Source organism: Malassezia restricta, chromosome III (genome assembly GCF_003290485.1).
Source record: "Malassezia restricta chromosome III, complete sequence".
Classification (NCBI taxonomy): Eukaryota; Fungi; Basidiomycota; class Malasseziomycetes; order Malasseziales; family Malasseziaceae; genus Malassezia; species Malassezia restricta.
The window spans coordinates 519,783-539,246 of record NC_040195.1 but is presented as its reverse complement, the minus strand read 5'-3'; the positions used below and the strand labels follow the sequence as shown (position 1 = coordinate 539,246).

The 19,464-nt window shown below is 54.2% G+C and overlaps 16 protein-coding genes across 16 annotated transcripts; 10 read left to right on the top strand and 6 right to left on the bottom strand.

The window, feature by feature from the left end:
• Nucleotides 1-12: 12 nt before the first annotated feature.
• Nucleotides 13-1,104, top strand: MRET_1928 (uncharacterized protein; the record flags this gene model as incomplete). Its single annotated transcript, XM_027628555.1, has 1 exon — nucleotides 13-1,104. One exon carries the CDS (start codon nucleotides 13-15, stop codon nucleotides 1,102-1,104), a length of 1,092 nt encoding a protein of 363 aa, XP_027484366.1.
• Nucleotides 1,105-1,118: 14 nt separating this feature from the next.
• MRET_1927 (uncharacterized protein) lies at nucleotides 1,119-3,167 on the bottom strand (the record flags this gene model as incomplete). The annotated part of the gene is made up of 1 exon (XM_027628554.1): nucleotides 1,119-3,167. The coding sequence occupies one exon, from the start codon at nucleotides 3,165-3,167 to the stop codon at nucleotides 1,119-1,121; it is 2,049 nt and encodes a 682-aa protein (XP_027484590.1).
• Nucleotides 3,168-3,288: 121 nt separating this feature from the next.
• Nucleotides 3,289-5,652, top strand: MRET_1926 (PPR repeat containing protein; the record flags this gene model as incomplete). Its single annotated transcript, XM_027628553.1, has 1 exon — nucleotides 3,289-5,652. One exon carries the CDS (start codon nucleotides 3,289-3,291, stop codon nucleotides 5,650-5,652), a length of 2,364 nt encoding a protein of 787 aa, XP_027484591.1.
• A 9-nt stretch (nucleotides 5,653-5,661) lies between these two features.
• MRET_1925 (acetyltransferase (GNAT) family) lies at nucleotides 5,662-6,282 on the bottom strand (the record flags this gene model as incomplete). The annotated part of the gene is made up of 1 exon (XM_027628552.1): nucleotides 5,662-6,282. One exon carries the CDS (start codon nucleotides 6,280-6,282, stop codon nucleotides 5,662-5,664), a length of 621 nt encoding a protein of 206 aa, XP_027484589.1.
• A 186-nt stretch (nucleotides 6,283-6,468) lies between these two features.
• Nucleotides 6,469-6,742, bottom strand: MRET_1924 (uncharacterized protein; the record flags this gene model as incomplete). The annotated part of the gene is made up of 2 exons (XM_027628551.1): nucleotides 6,469-6,540; nucleotides 6,575-6,742. The coding sequence occupies 2 exons, from the start codon at nucleotides 6,740-6,742 to the stop codon at nucleotides 6,469-6,471; spliced, it is 240 nt and encodes a 79-aa protein (XP_027484454.1).
• Nucleotides 6,743-6,897: 155 nt separating this feature from the next.
• MRET_1923 (protein transport protein SEC61 subunit beta) lies at nucleotides 6,898-7,302 on the top strand (the record flags this gene model as incomplete). Its single annotated transcript, XM_027628550.1, has 4 exons — nucleotides 6,898-6,900; nucleotides 6,937-7,019; nucleotides 7,055-7,171; nucleotides 7,206-7,302. 4 exons carry the CDS (start codon nucleotides 6,898-6,900, stop codon nucleotides 7,300-7,302), a joined length of 300 nt encoding a protein of 99 aa, XP_027484594.1.
• A 65-nt stretch (nucleotides 7,303-7,367) lies between these two features.
• On the bottom strand, nucleotides 7,368-8,718 carry MRET_1922 (oxidative stress survival svf1-like protein; the record flags this gene model as incomplete). Its single annotated transcript, XM_027628549.1, has 2 exons — nucleotides 7,368-8,655; nucleotides 8,696-8,718. 2 exons carry the CDS (start codon nucleotides 8,716-8,718, stop codon nucleotides 7,368-7,370), a joined length of 1,311 nt encoding a protein of 436 aa, XP_027484443.1.
• Nucleotides 8,719-8,892: 174 nt separating this feature from the next.
• On the top strand, nucleotides 8,893-9,860 carry MRET_1921 (HUS1 checkpoint protein; the record flags this gene model as incomplete). The annotated part of the gene is made up of 3 exons (XM_027628548.1): nucleotides 8,893-9,339; nucleotides 9,372-9,779; nucleotides 9,828-9,860. The coding sequence occupies 3 exons, from the start codon at nucleotides 8,893-8,895 to the stop codon at nucleotides 9,858-9,860; spliced, it is 888 nt and encodes a 295-aa protein (XP_027484592.1).
• Nucleotides 9,861-10,312: 452 nt separating this feature from the next.
• On the top strand, nucleotides 10,313-11,974 carry MRET_1920 (uncharacterized protein; the record flags this gene model as incomplete). The annotated part of the gene is made up of 1 exon (XM_027628547.1): nucleotides 10,313-11,974. One exon carries the CDS (start codon nucleotides 10,313-10,315, stop codon nucleotides 11,972-11,974), a length of 1,662 nt encoding a protein of 553 aa, XP_027484593.1.
• Nucleotides 11,975-12,042: 68 nt separating this feature from the next.
• MRET_1919 (essential protein that forms a complex with Rli1p and Yae1p) lies at nucleotides 12,043-12,734 on the top strand (the record flags this gene model as incomplete). The annotated part of the gene is made up of 3 exons (XM_027628546.1): nucleotides 12,043-12,092; nucleotides 12,145-12,198; nucleotides 12,230-12,734. The coding sequence occupies 3 exons, from the start codon at nucleotides 12,043-12,045 to the stop codon at nucleotides 12,732-12,734; spliced, it is 609 nt and encodes a 202-aa protein (XP_027484766.1).
• Nucleotides 12,735-13,027: 293 nt separating this feature from the next.
• On the top strand, nucleotides 13,028-14,249 carry MRET_1918 (cation efflux family protein; the record flags this gene model as incomplete). Its single annotated transcript, XM_027628545.1, has 2 exons — nucleotides 13,028-14,134; nucleotides 14,202-14,249. The coding sequence occupies 2 exons, from the start codon at nucleotides 13,028-13,030 to the stop codon at nucleotides 14,247-14,249; spliced, it is 1,155 nt and encodes a 384-aa protein (XP_027484765.1).
• Nucleotides 14,250-14,300: 51 nt separating this feature from the next.
• MRET_1917 (NADH-ubiquinone oxidoreductase) lies at nucleotides 14,301-14,747 on the bottom strand (the record flags this gene model as incomplete). The annotated part of the gene is made up of 3 exons (XM_027628544.1): nucleotides 14,301-14,525; nucleotides 14,565-14,584; nucleotides 14,615-14,747. The coding sequence occupies 3 exons, from the start codon at nucleotides 14,745-14,747 to the stop codon at nucleotides 14,301-14,303; spliced, it is 378 nt and encodes a 125-aa protein (XP_027484770.1).
• Nucleotides 14,748-14,997: 250 nt separating this feature from the next.
• On the top strand, nucleotides 14,998-16,080 carry MRET_1916 (uncharacterized protein; the record flags this gene model as incomplete). Its single annotated transcript, XM_027628543.1, has 2 exons — nucleotides 14,998-15,031; nucleotides 15,065-16,080. The coding sequence occupies 2 exons, from the start codon at nucleotides 14,998-15,000 to the stop codon at nucleotides 16,078-16,080; spliced, it is 1,050 nt and encodes a 349-aa protein (XP_027484769.1).
• A 13-nt stretch (nucleotides 16,081-16,093) lies between these two features.
• MRET_1915 (phosphatase with a broad substrate specificity) lies at nucleotides 16,094-16,738 on the bottom strand (the record flags this gene model as incomplete). Its single annotated transcript, XM_027628542.1, has 1 exon — nucleotides 16,094-16,738. One exon carries the CDS (start codon nucleotides 16,736-16,738, stop codon nucleotides 16,094-16,096), a length of 645 nt encoding a protein of 214 aa, XP_027484768.1.
• A 78-nt stretch (nucleotides 16,739-16,816) lies between these two features.
• MRET_1914 (anaphase-promoting complex subunit 5) lies at nucleotides 16,817-18,840 on the top strand (the record flags this gene model as incomplete). The annotated part of the gene is made up of 3 exons (XM_027628541.1): nucleotides 16,817-16,957; nucleotides 16,983-17,139; nucleotides 17,165-18,840. The coding sequence occupies 3 exons, from the start codon at nucleotides 16,817-16,819 to the stop codon at nucleotides 18,838-18,840; spliced, it is 1,974 nt and encodes a 657-aa protein (XP_027484767.1).
• Nucleotides 18,841-18,880: 40 nt separating this feature from the next.
• On the top strand, nucleotides 18,881-19,462 carry MRET_1913 (thioesterase; the record flags this gene model as incomplete). The annotated part of the gene is made up of 1 exon (XM_027628540.1): nucleotides 18,881-19,462. The coding sequence occupies one exon, from the start codon at nucleotides 18,881-18,883 to the stop codon at nucleotides 19,460-19,462; it is 582 nt and encodes a 193-aa protein (XP_027484773.1).
• Between the last annotated feature and the right edge of the window lie 2 nt (nucleotides 19,463-19,464).

Below are 19,464 nucleotides of genomic sequence, written 5' to 3'. Positions count from 1 at the left end.
TTCTTGGTTCAGATGTCGAGTTCGTCCCGCAATGTGACGGCCTGGGACTTGGCGGCCATGCGCGTATCTAGACTGCAGGCGTCGGATGGCATGCAGGCGCTGTCGCGTCCTTCGTCTGTCAAGAGCACATATGGTGTGCGGCCTTTGCCTATCAATCTAGGATCGATGGATGACCTGGGCTTACCGTCTTCACTCGCACCAGAGAATGCGTCTGTGCCGAGCCATGGCATGCCCTCACGAAGTCGACGTGACCCGCTAGATCTTTTCGATACGTCCTTTGTTTTAAAACAAGATACCCTGTCGCCATTGCCTCACCACTGGGAAGGTCTTTCAGATGCGACAATTCGTTTGCGACGCCAGCAACGGGTCGTCGACAAAAGCGTAGAGAGATCCTCTCCCTACGTGCCGGCTTCTGATGCTGGCCCTATGCGTGCGCGTATCCCCATAATGCAACGCGAGTTTGAGCGCGCTAATGCTGCGTATCAACGAAGCTTGTTCTCGACACGATCCCAAAGCCCATCTAAAGATGTATCTTTGAACGATGCCCACGATCCAGCCGAGCGTGTCCGCCAAGCTTTGCCTCATCGGATTCTTTGGACTGACAAAAATGAATTGGCGTGGAAACAGGATCGCTACGGCTGGCCTTTCTCGCCAAAGCGAGAAGAATGCATACCTGACAGTCTGCTTCTAGAGGCACTGCATTATTATGCAGCCCAATTTTTCCACACAAATGACGTGCTATCACCCGCACTCGCTGCAGCCACGCCGTCGGACTCGCCTGCTGGTGTATGCGAACAAATTCGTGATCAACATGCGGCCGATGAGCCGGACATGGAGCCAGGTTCGGAGCTATGGGAGTATTGGGCGCGGCACTCTCTTGGCTGCGGGCGAACGATGCTGAGTCGTCTAGACGGCAGTGCCCTCGTGGCTCTGGCGTGTCTGGTCCAGGCTTATACGCAGAAGCTCCTTCCGAAGCACGTGCCGTCCTCACCGAAAGAGGAGCTCGATGACGCATGGCTGAACGAACGTCCTCACAAGCGCCAAAAACGCCAAGAACGACGCGCTCAAGTTCGCGAGTTTTTTCATACGCGAACATGTACATAACTGGTATCCACTATTTAGGTTACAAATATTGACGCTGTTCCCTCTTTGGATGTCGCATGCGACTCGGCGCCATAATCGAGCGGGGATTTGCCGGGCTCTAGATGCACAGGTGTGCTTGGATCCATTTTTGGTGCAGGACCGCGAGCCTGTTCGTCCCAGACGACGTGACTCGCAAGCCACGCAGGTGACTCGGAGCGGTGGTCATCCACGGGTGCAAGATGCCGACCCAGCGGCATTTGCGACGAGCTCAAGTGGACTTGAGCGCCCTGGACGCGCAGCTTACCTTCATAATTTGAATCGTGCACGACGTTTACGTGCCCCACTTCGCTGGAAGCGGTTGACTTGAGCGGTACGCCAGGTGTCTGTTCCACATACTTGATGGACACATTGCCATGCGCAGCAAATTGTGCCTCCACACGCCGGCCTTGTTCCGTGCGTAAAAAGTCGTCGTACGGCACGTCAACGAGGGCGGGTTTTTGGACCGCTACAGCTGCGTCGATGTGACCATGAGGCGCAGACATGGCCAGTGAGAAGTTCGCATGCCACAATGCCGGGCCCGTAACCGAGCCGTTGTTGGCAGTCACGACCGCCTTGGTACCGTACATGATGCTGCCTGGCTTAGACTCAATGAATCCATCGGACGTGGACAGGTGCAACAGTTTGCTGGCATGAGCGCTCGCTCGCTCCAGCAGCGAAATCCTTCCTTTCTCGGTGGTCATGTAGATGAAGTTAGCATACAGCTGTGCCGCGCTATCGATCACGCCGTGCATGACCTTGGCAATGATCTCTGATGTGGAGCGAATGTGTCCGTTGACATAGATGTGGCCATACTGCGTGTGTAGAGTAAGACTTCCGAAGAAATGCTCCTGGTCGCGGATGCGGAAGGCCGCCTTGAGCTCAGCCGCCGTAAGTTCCATGTCCTTGAAGGACTGGTACATCCACTCGAGTAGAGTCTTGGGACGGTGATAGGCTAAGTGCCGGATTCGCTTGGCATTGGCAAAGGCTGTCTCCGTTAGCACATCGATGTTGCCCTCACGCATATCGATACTCAGACCGGCAATGGGCTGGTGCGACGGAATCGATACGAGGATATCAAACCGCAACGGGTCATGGTTCGGATGCGAATACAAGCCATGGGGACGTTGGTGCGTCACGATAGCTAGTCCCTCAGAAAAAAGGCTGTGTGACATTTTGGCCACATAGGCATGGGTGAGGAGAGGCCACGCATTCTTGTCGTGCGTAGCAATCACGTCGACGAGAATCTTGTCACGCAGGGGATCGGACTCAGACACGTCGCGCGATACGACGTAGATATCCGCAGGCGCGCGTGGCGACGGGCGGTTGGCGAAATCATCCGAAGACGCTTCCTGGCGCTTCGATGGATACCAGCCTTGCGCCTCATTGATCACAGGGTTGATATGTAGGTAGGCATGGTCGGTGCTCGTGAGCGAGTCCACATGGGGAAAGGCTGGCATGGTGAAGTTCCAGTGCTCCTGGCATGCAATCGCATCGGAGAATCGAAGGGGACGTCGCGTCGAGAAGCAGCGCAAGCGCCGCCATTCTGGCCTCTCTGCCTCGTGACCGTCGCCAGGCCGCGGCTCGAGTATGGAGGACTCGAGTTCTTCCGAGAGTCGCGTAGCGTAGTCCAGCTTTGCAGAAATATCCACCTTGCGCCTCGGGAGTGACTCGCTGACCGCCCAGCTCGTGTAGCTGAGCATGATCCACAGCGCAATCACAATCAGAATCGTCTGGTGCATGCGGTTTTGTGGCCACAAGACCCGCAGCGTTGTACCCACACGTGATATGGCAGAGTAGAAGCGCTCAGGAGGACGCAGCGAGTCAACGATATGCCAATGCTCCTTCGCGAACGCGTACCAATACAGAGGGTGCCACATGGGCCGCTGTGGCGTCATGGCCTGCTCATACGACATGGGTGCATACAGGTACCGTGTGGGCCGTGGCGACATCACATACTGTGCATCTTCTTCCAGCATAGACACGTGTTCATCATCTCCAAGCGCGTGCCCTTCTTCCAGCAGTGGCACGGCATCGCGCTCCGGCATGGTCGGGAGCGCTGGTGGCTTGATCGCCCAGCGTGGGGGCCTCCAGGTCGCTGTTGGTACTTCGGCCGAGACGAAGAAGACGGCGCCACGCACGCTGAGGCCTCGCGTTGGTTGGCGAGCGATGCTTCGACGGTGCGTGCAGAGCGCGGGCCGTTGGCGGCTTATGCCGCTGCTGCGCCCTATTACGCATGTGGCGCATGTTCCAGAGATGGGTATGCTGCGATCGGGGTTTGAGACACGCGATTTGGAGCAGGTGTGGGAAGCATGGGCGTCGCTTCGGACGCAGCAGCAGTTGCACCTCCTTCGGCGCAACGATTTCGCCGATCTCCTTGCACTTGTGCGTGCGAATCTCGTACACACACCTATTGGCACGCGACGCAAGGCGGCGTGGAAGGAGCGGTGCATAGAATGGGGTCTGCATGCTGCTGAGCGCAGAGACCTGTTCGGCGTGCTGGGCTGGATGCGCATTGAGCTCTTGTGTGACGACGCCGATGGCGCGATCCAGCTCTTCGATGCGTACTTCGATGCAAGGAAGCGTGCGCGCGTTCCTGCGAATGACAGCGTGCACATCCTGGATGCCGGTCAGGCGAAGGAGCCAGTACGTGACACGTTGGAAATGCTCATTTTGGCACATGCCATGAAACACGACCTGGCAGGTCTCGTGCGTACGATGCAATCGTTCGACGTCGGCACACACACAGAACTATTTTTCGACATGGCGCACGCGCGGCGCCAGTATACCAAGCTGTTGCGCTTGCTCCATGGGACGGATACCACAGCGACAGAGCTCGCTGCGCAAGTGTATGAACGTGCTTTCGATTGGATATCGCACGCTGAGCTGGCGCGTGGACTGCTGGGTGGCTGTGGCGGACGTGCGGGCCCGAATCGCATTGCGCGCCTGCTGGGCAGTCTGCTGGCGCGGGGCGATGTGACGAACGCGTGGCGGCTCTACAGCACGGCCAAGGCCGCAGGCATCGCGTCTACGGCGGAAGCTTCGGGATGGCTTGCTGTAGAGCAGCTTGCACAGCCGGGGCAACTCGGGGCCTGGACGGACAGTGCATGGGTCGTGTGTCTTGGTGGCTTTCTCAGTGCAGGCCGGCTTGATCTCGCCGCGCATGTCTGGCGAGACATCGTGGGTATGCGCCAGCGCATGCCGGAAGCATGGCCGCCCATGGCAGTGTGGAACGCGATGCTGGATGGCTATGCGCGCTCAGGTCGCTACGATCTCGCCAGCAAGACATGGCGTGTGCTCTGCGGCAAAGCACGGCCAGAACACCTACCACTCGCCCTCGAGACGTCCCAGATGCTGCCCGTCCCGTCGCACGGGCCTGATGCCGTGTGCTATACCACCATGATTGCCGCCACATTTAGGGAGCGCAGAGCAGATGAGGGCATGAATTTGTACCATGCCTTGCGGGCGAAGCAAGCGCGCCAAGAGCTGCATGTGCCTGTGGAAACGTACAATGCCGTCCTGCATGGTCTGTGCCTGACCCACCACCTCGACAAGGCATACGCACTCCTGCGAAGTATGGGCCAAAACGGCGTGCCATCGCCTTCCATCACCACCATCAATGTACTTCTTCGTGCCCAAGCGCGCCAAAAGCAACTGCATGCCATGGCCGACACACTGCGGTGTATCGCTCCATTAGGTCTGCACCCTGATGTCGTTACCTTCACCACAGTGCTAGATGCTCTTCTGCGCACGTCGACGAGTCCGGCCATGGCACAGCAGGCCGTGCAGCAGGTCATGCAGCTGATGCAGTCGATGGACGTCCAGCCCAACTCCGTGACCTTGACCTCGATGATCAAGGCATGTCTCCATACCAAGGACGATGTTCCCCCCCGTATCGGAGTCGCATTGCAGCTCATGCATACTATGTGTACGAACCTGAAAGTGGCACCGACGGCCATCACCTTCGAGACTCTGATCCTCGGTCTCGTGCCCTTCTCGTCTCGCTTGGACCGGGAGGCATACGAGCTGCCACCATCTCTGAGCCAGCCATGGCCACCGCTGTGGCCGAACGAAGCACCTCCCCAAGAGCCCCTGCCAGCCGTGACGCGTCTCGTGCTTCTCTTGTGGCACATGATGGTCCAGCAGCACATTACGCCCACGCCTGACACGTATCGCTCGCTCGTGCGTCTGCTCATGGCGCCCCAGGCCCCCATGTTCTGCTTCCGTCGCGGCGTGTGCATCACGGATGCCCTATTGCATGCACACGGCGCCCTCCTCCGTCATGCACAAGCGCCAGCCGGCGTCATGCCACCCGCCTCGCCGCCGGCCTTGGCGAGCTGGACAGCCGTGCTCAAGGCGCTGATGCGGCCGAATCCCGCGGTGGATGCCGAAGTGCGTCGGCAGGTACTCGAGGCCGTCTTGCAGCATTTCCGCACGTCACCCCACGGTGCCAAGATGTATTTGAACACGTCCCAAGATCGCCATGCGCATCTCGCACGCATAGTGCAGCTGGCCGAACATAGCATTGAATAAGATACCCTGCTACACCTCGCCGACAAGGACACGCTTCTCACAGTGGATGTGCGGTTGTCCCTCCTCCAGGTATACATCGCCGACAATGCGGTAGCCTTCTGCCTCATAAAAGCCTCGCACCGGCTCTTGGGAGCTGAGCTGGAACGCGACGCCGAAGCGGCCAGAAGCCGTCTGACTCTCCTGTACAGTACGCCTGACCCACTCTTCGGCATCACGCAAGATGATACGGCCATATCCTTGGCCGCGAAAATCACGCTTCACAGCCAGTCGTCCGATCTTGGCTCCTGAGTACCAGCGCACGCCGCGCTCATCCTCTTGCACTACTTGGTGCTCGAGGAAGCTAGCCTTCATATCGGCTTCTGAGCGGCCTGTACCAGGAAGAGCATCGGAAACTAGCTCTGAACGTGCGTAGAACTCGTGCTTGATCTTGGGCAATGGCGCCGGGAGAATACGTATCACGCCGACAACGTCTTGCGTACCCTCGTGTTGAAGCAGCATGGGCACGGCTACGCGGTCATACGAGTCTACCTCTGGGTCGTAGCCCTGCTCCCCCGTAAACACCTCGAGCCTCAAATCATAGGCACGTCGCAATAGCTCGGGCGTATCTGCAAGAATCGTACGAACAGACATGTGGGGGGAAGGAACGCAGCTTTCTCATTTCTATCCGTCCACCCCTTCCATTATCAGACTGCTCAAGGCTTGTCTACTGCGCCCCTCGCAAAACTTCCCACGGCAACACACGTCGGCACTCTGCATCTATGTACATCGAAATGGCAGAACCAAGGCACATACAAAAAGGTGGTATAGAGAGCACACTTAGACATGTTTAGAAAAGCGGGCAAGATGGTAGTTGATCGTTGGCTTGGCCTGCTTTCGAGGTCCTTGTTGCTGAGCAAGGGTCAGAAAAGCGTGCGATACATACCGCTGTGGTCATACAATCACGCAGCAGTTTGGTGACTTCCGCGCATTCTGACTGCGAGCGCAGATCCTGCGAGCTGGCCCAGCAGGCGAGCACTGAAGCAAATTCGGCAGCACAAGGCGCCTTGCGAGCCAGCTTCTTGGGCCGCACCTTGAGCTGCTCAAACTTCATGATGGTCGATAGAAGAGGAGCATGTGACGACGCTCAAGGCTGGGAAGAAGCGCTGCAGGGGAAAATGCCACGTGGTCGATGCCTCGCCGCGCGTCCATCGTCCGACGTGGCAGCGGAGGTCTTTTCCACTCACAGTGACTTGCTGCGACGATATCATGGTACGTGGCCGCCCATGCATCACCCTCACACCTCAGTCGGAGAAGAAGCAGGGAACGCATACGCCTCTGACTCAGGCTCAACTTGCAGCGCTGGCCAGCCGCAACTCGAGCGCTATGCGGTACGTATGCCCAGCTTCATGACTTACGCTATCAGCCGGAAAGCCGCTGTGCAGGCCGCCAACAAGCCCCACAGCACCCGCGAGGCCGGCGCAGGTGGTAGCACGAACACTATGATGCGCATCAACACAGAGGACAGCAAGGGTCTGAGCGTGTACGTACGGTCCTGTGTGGAACTGACTCTTCAGCGACCCCGTCATTGTGCTTGTGCTGTCCGTGGCATTCGTGCTAAGTGTTGTCTTGCTGCATATTCTCGGAAAGGTGGCACGCTACTTTATTAAGTAATGGACTGGCACCGCACTGGTATGCGATAGAGTGACTACGCTAGGGTGTGCTTGTTTTGGAAAATATCACTCGCTAATGAATGTATGCTCCTCAAAGAGTACGCCTGGCACCTCGATCGACGAGTCTGTTCCGATGGCCTGAGCCACCGATTCAGGCAGTTCGAGCTTCAATTGCGTGGGATTCAGTGTTTGATAGATGTACGGCTTGGCTCCAGCCACATAGTTGACGAGCTTGCGAACCATGTACGGAATCTCAGCAAGCACGTCAACTTTTTCAATCAGGCCCTTGGTGGCCGAGGGAGAGCCGAGGGACACCTCCATAGATGCTTGGACAACGGTGTCAGCAGATGGCTTGTCTACACCGACGACAGCCGGACCCTGCAGAACAAACTTCATCACCTGAGGCACATCATAGCCCGTCAGCTCGTCCCTGGCACACGATTCATGCTGTACACGCGTAGCAGGCACCTCGCTGGCATTAGAAGCACGCGTGGCACCCACAACAGACACGAGCTTACCACCGCAAACCACTGAGCCTATTGTTACAGTTTGCGGCACGCGAGTCTGCGACGACGCATCTACCTTGCCATAGCCAGACGTAGTCGTAAACTCCATCACAATGGCACTGGTGCCATGGTTTTCCTTGCTCTGGAAGTTGCCAAAGTTCCAACGCGTCGCGACGAGGTTCGGGCGCATACCTTGAATGGCCTGCACAAACATGCCCTGGCCATTGGCCTCCATGGCACGACCGTTGATCACCAACATACCGGACGTCTTGGTATACGGCCAGAATCGATGCACCACGTATCCATCCGGCGAGTTCTCATTTTCTCCAAAGTAACTGAAGCCTCCTTTAGGACCCTGACCCAGTTTCCAGCCCTTAGCTTCGGAAGGGCGGGTCATGGAATACATCAACTGGACATCGTTGTCTAGCGTGGCAGAGACATTGTACGATTGCGAGCCATTCGACTCATCTTTGAAATCGATGGTGAAAGCACTCGACTTGCACGAATGCTTGTTGTTGGGAAGCACCTGAAATGAGTCGACATTCTTCGACTTCCACACATTTTCACCTGTGTTGGGATCATAGTAACGGAATGTCATCTGGACCTGCGGCTGGAAAAGACCCACGGGCGAATAGATAATTTGGTTCATAAAAAATGCACCATTTTCAAGTGTCGTATACCAGGTTGATGTCTCCGTAGAAAGACCTGAAGGGCACGTCCAGTGCAAATCGGTTGGAGCCAGTTCGCCCAGCAGCTGCGTTTGATCATACTTGTCCGTGACAGGAAAGAAGTTTTCTTTGGGGCATGCACCATCAGCAGGCTTAGCATCTGCCGGTTGACTCCCCGTTCTGTTCGTGAATTAGTATAACCTGAGGTGTAGTCACGTACAACCAACTCCCCCAACCTGACATGGTCGCGGCAATGCTGGACCCGCGTGCTGCTTGAGAATACAACATATTTGTACCACGTGCTGAATAAAACTCGGCCGGAGGAACAAAACGAGAGACATGGGCAGCACGACGCGTGTCGCGACGGGTGAACGTTTCGACGGGCTAGACTGGCCATAGGAAAGCTGTGACACAGCAATGCGCTTGCGTGCATATGTAAATAATGTGTCACTTCTGTCGGGTCTTGCACAAACATCTGCGAGTGTAGCATCTCCATGTTACTTACATTTTACGCCTACTACATTACGGCTTATTTCTCCAGCAGGGCAGTACGGTGTTCAGATTTGGGCAACCCTCGATGTCGAAGCAGTGTTTTCCAATTATCGCATTGAGTCGCACCATGATAACGAAATTATTATAGAAGTATCCGCCGACAGTCTGGCGCGTGTCCTACGGTCAGCCTCAGGAGCCTTGGAAGTAATGCTCCGGCTAGGTAAACGCGAGAAAGACCCGTTATTGAGCTGGAGTATCGTAATGACAAGTCAAAGTGGAACACGCCTTGATGTTATGCAAGAAATTGTTGTTCGTATTTTACGTCAATCAGAATATTCACTTATATCTGAACCACTATGTCCCAAGCCAGATGTACGTCCTAAGATTCTAACGACCCCTACAAGGTATATATTGTCACGCCTCCTTTATCAGAGATGCGACTTGTTAATGATCAGATGCGCTCGCTATCATCGCATGTCGTGCTCGCAGCCAACCATGACGGAACTCTCAAACTCGCTCTAGCCGATGACGACGTTATTGGTAGTGCCTATTGGACCAGATTGGAGCATCCTAATGTACAGGGAGACATGGAACAAGATTTATTAACAGAGTCGTCACGCAAAAAATTTCATGAAGTGCACATGCACACGAAGGCATTGCAAGGTGTACTTAGCTGCAGCATGCTAGCTAAATCCACTGTAGCTTGCTTTTGTTCCGGATACTGTGTCGTATTCTACGTGTATCTAGCTGGCCAGTCTCGGCAAACGCGCCCCATGCAGCGCACTGGCAACAACGACCGCGGCGTTTTAAATGTGCGTATCACATTGTTGAACAGTCGAGGATCTAACCGTGTTTCGCAGTTTGTGGTGGCTGGATTGGCGCATGATGAATAAAGCGATACCCACTATTACGTCGAATAGCTTATTCAGAGTCAGGGGCGGAGGTTAAATCCGAATTTTCCGTCTCGGCAAAGTACGCGAGTGGCTTTTACTTGCAAGAAGGCACTCCATTGGCGCTTGTGAAAACTGCTGTCGTCCGCCCATTCACCGTTTGGATAGCAAGGACAGGAGTGCGACTCTTTGCCTAAGGCTGTGGAGAAACCTGTGCAAATTGGCGCTGGATCCACGTACGGCCGAAATGCTGCGCCTAAGGCCTTTTCCCTGAGAGGACTACAAATTGCTATAGGTGTGCCTCTTACGAAAACTCGTTTCGCGGCCATATCTCGGCAGAGGCCACACAAGGGGCTATCTTTTTGCACCTCGAAACACCCCACTTACCGCACAGGTCGCCAGTGAGTCTCTGATTGGTCCTGTTTGGATAGACGACAGGGCTTGATCGTGGGAGCATGAGCGGCAGATTTTCACATCCGCTCACAGAATACCCAATGTCAATGTATGTGACCGAGTCGTTTTCCGGCACAGATGCTCCTGATCCTCATGCTCCAGCCTCGATCGGTATGGATGGAAGAACAGCAACTAAAAAACCCACCACGCTTAAAGGTACTTATCCCTTATCTGGCTGGAATGCTGCTCGTTCGACGAGCGCTGCGCGAACCAATACTTATCCGTTTATTGGAAAAGATCAACGCGATTGGAATAATGCCTCTATGTATGCCACACAGGGAAATTCCGTCGCCCGTCATGGCTCCGAGTTTCCTGTTGGAATGGACATGTTAGGTGCTACCCATGACGCTAGGACATCGGCAGGAGCATCGAATTGGGAATGGAGTGCTGCTCCCATGGTACCCCGCATGCCTTTTCCTTCCGAAGTAGTGGACGAGAGTCGGTATTCATCTGTACCTTCTACGATGCATTTAGGCTGGGCACCCAATGTAAAGCCAATGCCGGGAGTATCGCACGGACTCGATACGCTGCCAATGCGGTCAATACCTGCGCCCTATTCGTCATCGTATGGCTTACATGGACGTAAAGATACCTTTGCTAATGAGCGACCAACTCAGGAGATCACGACCCTGTTCCTTGCTGGTTTCCCTGACGATATCACCGAACGCGAGTTTGCCAATATGTTTCTTTTTGCGAAAGGATTTGAGGCGTCGATGCTCAAACATCCTACTACCAATGGTGCCCAAAAACCTGAGGAGTCGGCTGATTCTCGTCGTGCTAATGAGAAGCTGCGTACAGCAGGCTCAGAGAAAGAAATGCGTGAATCCGAATCGCAGACCTCAAGGAACAAACAAATTATTGGCTTTGCCAAATTTTCTACACGTGAAGAAGCATTACAGGCCCGTGATGTGCTTAATGGTTTTCGTATCGATTCTGACCGTGGCTGTATACTAAAGGCAGAACTTGCTAAGAAAAATCTTCATACCAAACGCAGTGTTCCTTTTGTGGTAAGCAAACACACTCATCCTGTGCTATCCACTCGAGCCATGTCTATGTATGATATGCAAAATGTGTCACAGGATGGGCCCATGTCTGCTCCCGCGATGCTCAACTCTGTGCGTGGAATGAGCGTACCTAGGCCTTTGCAATCTTTGGATGTGTACATGAACGATCCTCGGACAACATGGAATGAGTCTTTGGGCTCCCCACAAAGAGCTGCTTATGGAACACCAGAGATCAGTCCTAACAATGCGCTGGGTGATGTGACTCGCGTTAACTCACCAATTAACGACATGGTGGTACGCCTTGAGTCTTTCTCCAGAAATATTCCGACCTATGCAGGCTCAAATCCATCAGCAGAGGACAGACGGTCTGACAGTCCCAGTGCTCCTTGTTCGAGTCTTGGCAATGCTGATGTCGGATTCCAAGGCGCTGATGTGATGTCTAGCTCATTGGAGTTACCACCTCGGCTTCAAACGCGTGTATCAGATGATGCCATATCCAGAGCCGAACAACAATTTCAGCATCTTTCCATGAGCCGAAGCACGTGCTCCCCCCTCCTAAATGCATCGCAAGGGGTGTATGAACCGCACGCCTCTGCGTCAAATTCAACCCCTCCAGTGTCTCTCGCAACTGACCCCCTGCCTTCGGAGGCTTCGTTCTAATCATGTGACGAACCAGCACATGTGATTCCTCCACATACATATATTCATGTCGCCCCTTTTCCACCATCATGTCTGATGCTGGCGTGATGGCACCATGCAGCGCTCAGGACGAAAATAAGTACGTCGTCTTCCTTACATTTCACCATAAGGATTTCAACTAACACATAAAGGCAAATTGTGCTCGAACAATTCAACTTGGACGACGTCACTCAATTAGAAGATTTGTACGTTGAGATTCGGACTTCTAATTGTTAGGCCACTTGCAAAGGGACGTCAGCAGGGGTATGAAAAAGGTCGAATATTTGGTAAAATGGAAGGAAGAGCGCTCGGTCGCGAAAAAGGATTCGACTTATGGAATGAATTGGGTTACTACAAAGGTGTAATATCTATGTATAAACGCATGATCCAATCGCAAACGTCTACAATTGATGATGCAACTCGCAAGAAACAGCGACAATGGCAACAACTCGAAAGTTTTGAAGCATTATGGAGCTTAATACCACAATACAATGATTCGTCTGGTCACAACCCCCCACCTCACCAGGATGACACGCAGGCTGACACGTATAATTTTGGCAAGCTAGTGGAGCGCGTTCGAGCCCGTTACAGGCTTGTATGCAAAGCACTTGGCTTTGATCCTCCCCATTCAATTTCACCTCACATGAATACTTCTGGCACTTCGCTAACGCCAAACCTGCCCCCACAGAATATGGTCCGTGTGGCAGGTCAATTGGTGGATCAAAAACATCTGCACTATTGAGACTACCGCTCATCATTTCCCAATTTGACATATATTTTTCATCGCGACAACCATGGCAATAGTATGTATGAACGGATTCCCGCTTAGGATTTTTCATAAATGATAATTTGAATTTTCATGTTCATTGTCAGGCTTGTTCAACAAATTTCCTATAGATGGCAGCCAGGGCTGGGCAATTCCACATGGCCATGTATGGCTCCACATGAACGACGGTGATTTGATACGCTTTTTTTTGAACTGACACGGTGTCCACATAAGTACTCACTAGGCTGGCTGGCACCCAGCCTTTATACATGGAAAGTGCTGCGAGTCATGCACCTACATTCATGAGTGATTCAGATACGACAATTTATGAAGATCAACCCTGGTTTCTGGACAAGCCAGCCCATCAGCATCACGGCCATCATAACGAACATGGCCATGATCACAAGCATGGCACAGATTGGTCAGATATCTTGGATGGTGGACGAAATGTGACCCGCATCGCCATACTTTCTCTTTCTTTGAACATGGTTGTGATGCTTTTGAAGTGCGCCGCTGGCACGTATCTACACAGCTTATCACTTATGGCAGAAGCAAGCCATGCCGTGTCCGACTCACTCAGTGACCTTTTAACGTTAGTCTGCATGTACAAGGCAAGGCAAAGACCTAGTGCCAAGTTTCCGCTCGGGTATGGCAAGCTGGAACCCCTGGGCTCGTGTCTTTCGAGCCTCATGCTCCTACTGACGTCTCTCGGTATAGGCGCCCAAGCACTGTTTCAGTTTATCGAGACCGTTTTTCCATCCTATCTCGCATGGGCGAATCATATCTTATCTTGGATTCCTGTACTACATGAGCATCATCATCACCATTCTCGAGACATTGAAAACGAGCATGGAAAAAGCTTATACGGTTTGGCTTTGGTCGTATTTTCCATGCTGGCAAAAGAAGCCATGTACCACATCATGCGGAAAACTGCGCGGGTCGCACAAAGTTCCGTTCTTGAAGCTAGTGCACTGCATCAGCGGATGGAGAGTTTGGGTTCTGCCATGTCCCTAGTGACCATCATGTTTTCGTCTTTCGGATACGAATGGCTCGATTCGCTTTGTGGTATCATTCGTGCTCTGTATAACGGCATGGATTCTTGGCATCTTACACTGACGTCTCTTGGACAATTGTGTGATTGCAGCGCAAACCCCGAGACCATAAAAGAGGTGCAAGAACAAATGGAATGCGCAGTGATACAAGCTCAACATCTGCCCGAGCTGCCAACCTTTACTTGGAACAACGTCATCGTGGTGTCGCATGGCTCAGGTCTGAGCATGTATGTGACTCTATTACTACCATCTCACACAACACTGAAACGAGCCCTCGCTGCCGAAGCATGGGTGCAGGAATACTTCCATACACACTATACCAAGGTACGTACGACCAATGGTCACAAACGGTGGTGGTAATGGAGCGCCGATACTAACAATACGCTCGCAGATCCAAATCCTACGAATCAAGATGGACATTCGCGAGAAAATGGAGTAGAATGACAATGTGAATGCTGAATATGCCGGCCCTGTAAAGACCGTAGATAACTTAAGGAATGCCATTCGGGTAGCCTGAGTTGGGCGAGGGCTTGTAGCGCCACTCAATACCCGCCTCATCCAGACGCTTCTCAGCTTCTGGAGCGGCCCATGTCCGGACACTGCGGTCGGGCTTGAAGTACATCACAAGGGCAAACACGGCGGCACCGCCATACATGCCCAGGTACCAGGGCATTTCCCAGGCATCTTTTACACGCTTCGTGCCTGGTGCAGGTGGCTGAAGTTAGTATACTCAATTCCTGTATTAATCATGTACCTTTTCACCAAACAAGTAGCCTAGACGGGTCAGCGGGCAAGAGTACGTACCAGATGGCTCGTTGTAGCTAGGTCCGTGGCCGCCTGAGGCAAATCGGCGGCATTCTTTGACTGGAGAGATAGAGCGCACTACTGCGCGTTGTGTTACAGCGCCAGACATCAACAAGCTGGCACGACCCAACATTATGGTAATAGATGGACAATCGTAAGCGCCGTATACAGCCGCCAGACCCCAGCCAGGGCCGCTTATTTGGTCACGTGAACGATACGGGATTTACATACTTGGGATGTAAGTCGAATGCGTAGGTCGGTGGCAAGTTCCCCCTTGGCTAGGGAAGGCTGCGTTGAAGCCACGGTGATTCTTTGTTTCGCGTCATTTTGTGAGGCAGACGTTGGGCAGCCGTTCCGACCCTCGTTGGGCGCATCTCGGCGTGATGATACAAACACAATCTTTTTTGCATCGAGAGGGTACGACGCCTCATGATGTGTTTTACTCGACAGGACGCGCTCCGTTACTCACCAGCGTTAGGGGAGCGTCATTGGAGACGGCAGAGGATGATGATGACGACGACAATGAGGGACAGGAAGTGCCGCAAGAACTGGTAAATGAGCAGGTGATACATGCTGGCTTCCTATTAAAGCGCAGTGAGAAGCGCAAAACGTGGAAACGGCGTTGGGTTGTGCTTCGTGCGTCTCAATTGGCCTTGTACAGAAACGAGAAAGAGTATTTGCTTTTGAACGTGCTGAATGTAAGTCAAATGCAAGCGTTCACAGCGATGGAAATGAAGCGCGTAGACTTCGTTATCTGCATTATGGCGCCTGAGCGTACTTGGTACTTTCGCGCGTGCGATCAACAAGACATGACAGCGTGGCTCGATGCCCTGGCTCTTGCGCGTGGCAAAGTGTCTGGAGACGCTGTTGTGTCATCTAACGTGCAAGATACGAGCGCTGCTGCCCTTTTGCCGCCCCCCATTGTGGAGCCTACGCCCGTAACAGCCCATGCATTCAGCAGCTCCGATGATGAAAATGATGCGGATGAAGAACCGGTGCATTGGGCACCGCATGATACCATGCCAACCGCACCACCACCAGAAGATGGTAGCCGAGTTATTGCGCAGGGCTACTTGCTCAAGCTAGGCAGTCGGCGCAAGCAATGGCGAAAGCGCTGGTTTGTTTTAACGTTTGATACGCTTTGTTATGCACGCACGCATATGGATGTGCGCCCGCATCGCACTATACCCACGACCGCCATTTTTGATGCGATGGAAAGTACTATGCCGAGTTCCTGTGCACCGATGCTGTCGCTCTCGCCTGGCTCGATCGCTCGCCTGGGCTTTGGGGCAGAAGTGAGATCGCGCTCTCCGCTGGAGCCACAAAGCCGAGCGCCATCGTACTACTTCCAAATTGTGACAGCTACCCGTACGTTTCAGCTTTGTGTGCCAACAGAGGAGGACGAAATTCGGTGGCTTAGTGCACTCCAAACCCTGCTCAACCGGCAACGGCGATCGGCCAAGTGAGTATATGTATATACTATGCGGTAAAATTTTCGTCTACATTGACCACCTTGTGTGCGGCATCTTCGAGGTGCGAGACGTCAGCCCAGCGCACAATGACGCCTGGGGCATCGGCAGGCAGATGAATGTCGGAGATGCTGCAATTCCAGCAGCGATGGGGGGTAATAGATGGGGCAAATACAGCGTCACCTGATCGCACGATCACATGGTGGATGAGAGAACTTATCGCACCTCCATGACTTACGAGCACAATGATAGAGGGCCTGGCTTGAGCGTCGCGCTTCAAGTCTTCCCACATGGATGCCAGGCGGTCTCGTAGCTGATCGCGAGGTTCCATGCCCTCTGCATGTGCTGGCCAATGTGCTGGACTCTCGAAGGCGCGCCCTTCTATTTCTCCAAAGTAGCGTTCTTTCAGTCGTGCATCGAGTTCGACCTGTATACCGGGATGGAACGATGCGATGGCTTCTGCGGTGTGCAGCGTGCGTTTCAGCGGACTCGTGATAATGCGCGAAAGTGGCTCATGGCGCAGCGCCATGCCCGTTTTATGTGCCTGCTCATACCCGATCTCGTTCAGCATAGTATCTAGCTGGCCTTGTACAATACCCTGCACATTTTCATTGGTCTCACCATGCCGTACAATCAAGATGCGGCTGTGTGACATGAGACGCGGTGGAGGGAACAGGCGCGTTGACTCGGACGCTCTTCTCCACGTCATCACAGCCCAGGCGGCGCCCCAGACATGGCGGGTCAGCCGTACCTGCTGCAGGGTCATACAGTGGCGTTATTGCTGATCATCGCATTTTTTTGCCTGAAGCGAATTCCAGAAGAGGACAGGGCGCGCCGCGTAGTCCTCTTGTACGTCGTTCGTGCTATGGAGAATGTATGTACGCGTCACTGACGCACAGATCGATGCACCGCCTGCGAACCTCGATATCATGCGACATCGTCTTCGCATAGCACTGAGTCCTTTCTCTAAAACGTACCATGAGCTTGATGCGCACATAAAAGCCCAATTTGACATGTTGGAGAGCGTGGATGGACTTATGCAGCTATTTGGTGAACGTACGTTCGGCACGACTCACAACAGAACTTAACGATTGTATGCACATGATCGGCGATCCAAATCCTGGCTCTCAAGCTGAATTTTCCCTCCTTCACCGGCGCTCGTATGTTGGCCTGTACGTGCGCCGCGCTTCCTTCCAATTTGCCATGATGCTCGAGCACGAACGCATGCAATTACTGCAGCTGTGTCGCGCATGGCGCGATGGCGATGCGCATGCCGTGGTAGACAGGTGGCGTACGAGTGCTCAGGCGCATGCATACTACATGTGGCGCGAGAGTGCGCGCCGTGGCGAATACGTCATCCTCAAGGAGAATTTGCATGCTTTTTTTAATTATACCCTCCCTGGTTGTGACCGAGACTTGCATCAACACGCACTATTGAACTTGGCCCACTTTCATACGCAGACACAGGGATATCAGGCAGCACGTACTGTGCTGGATGAGGCGATCCTGCTTGCTCGTACTGTGGGCGATACCGAATGCATTCGAGCATGTGACCACCTGCTAGATCAGCTGTCGTATCTGGATCCACGACCGCACCAGGCTGGTCTGCTGACACAACAAGATGCGCAAGAATCGCTCCAATGTGGGGCGTATGCGCCATTGGCCCTGTGGAAGGCCGACATGGACCGGCAACAAGGTCGTCCCCTCCTCGACATCATCCAGCGCATCTATGATACCACGTGGAAACCACGGCCGCCCATCCCAACGACGCAGCCAGAGTGGGAGCCGCGACCTAGTATTGAGCGATGTGCCGCGTGCCCCTCGGCCATCCTAGCACGCACATGGCTTCAACTTGGCGTACCTCTCGTAGCCGAGGTGTACATGGCTCATGTACGTCGGCTCGGCTCGTTCCGCCCGGAGCATTGGGACGAGCTTGTTGTCGACACGGCTATTACAAGAGCATTCCGTGAAACGGAGCGTGGGATGTATGATCAGGGAGTGTCTGCGCTCCTAGAGCCATCTGTGCTGCGCCAGGTAACCTCGTTAGCTCTGCATCAACGTTGGCAGGATGCCATCTGGCAGATTCTGTATACGCGCGCACGGCGACAGAGCCATACGTCCATGCTTCGACGCATCAAGGCGCTGAGCCCACACGTGGGTGAATGGTATACGCCTTTGCCCTCGCCCACCCAGCGATCGGCATGCGATTGGCTCGAAGAGGCTCAGAACATGATCCAGGCGCGACAGCCACACCAGGGGCTCGAGGCTCTGATGAGGGCATTGGCTGCCAGTGAGGCGCGGCAGCTGTATCCGCTTCGACGCACATGCCTCGCGGTCCTGGCTGACGTGATGGTGCTATCTCTTGGCATGCCGTCGGAAGCCCGTGCGCTCCTGGACGAGATTCTGCCACAGGCGCTCGCGGATGAGAATGGCGAGCGTCGTGCGTACGTGCACTTAGTCGAGGCCAAGTACTTTATCTCCACGAAAGACTTATACCAAGCTCGCATGTCTCTTCGACGCGCCGCCCTAGACTATGAGCGCACCGAGACGTGGAAAGACTTGGCCTCGTGTCTGTACATGGAAGCCCGTGTCGCGCACGCACTGCACGACGCTGACCATGACGACGTACAGGCTCGGTACGAGCGTGCGCAAGCGCAGTATGATGCGGCGCTCGTCGCGCCGTGTCCATCGACCCTCGACGCATGGGTGCAGTTGGTTCGCCGGCTAGGCGCCTTTAGCCGGCGCCGTGACACATAGCACTTAGTCAGCGCACCTTCGTGGCTCGCCGTTCCCCACCATGGCTGCTGCATCATCGACGCCTGCGCCGCTGATGACGCTCGACGCGGCGTGTGAGCTGGCGCAGAAGATCCTAGACATGCTACGAGATCAGAATAAGACGTGGGATGCCAATCTCTTTCGCGGCGCAGAGTGCTTCGTGTCGTACGCCGAGCGTGACGGCGTGGTGTACAGGCAGGACCAGCGCTCCAGCACCGAGCGGCCGATGCGAGCTGAGGCATCGAAGATCTGCTTGCGCATGAAGGTGAACGGCCAGCTAGGTAACCAGTTCGGAACAATGCATGGTGGCTGCCTGGCCACCATAGTCGACACGTGCTCGTCGTTCTTGACGCTACTGCACTCGAGTGGCGTCGCTGGCGAGCCATGGTCGATGATGGGTGTCACGCAGGCACTCATCGTGCAGTACCTGAAGCCGACACGTGTTGGTAAGTGGATCGAAGTGGAAACGACGATGAGGTCGATCAGCAAGACACTGTGTCTGCTGCATGTGAATATATATGAGCTGGACGGCCGCGATGGACAGCGGACCGCCCATACGGTGACTGGCTCGCACAACAAGATGGACATTCGCCCCAAACTGTAAGT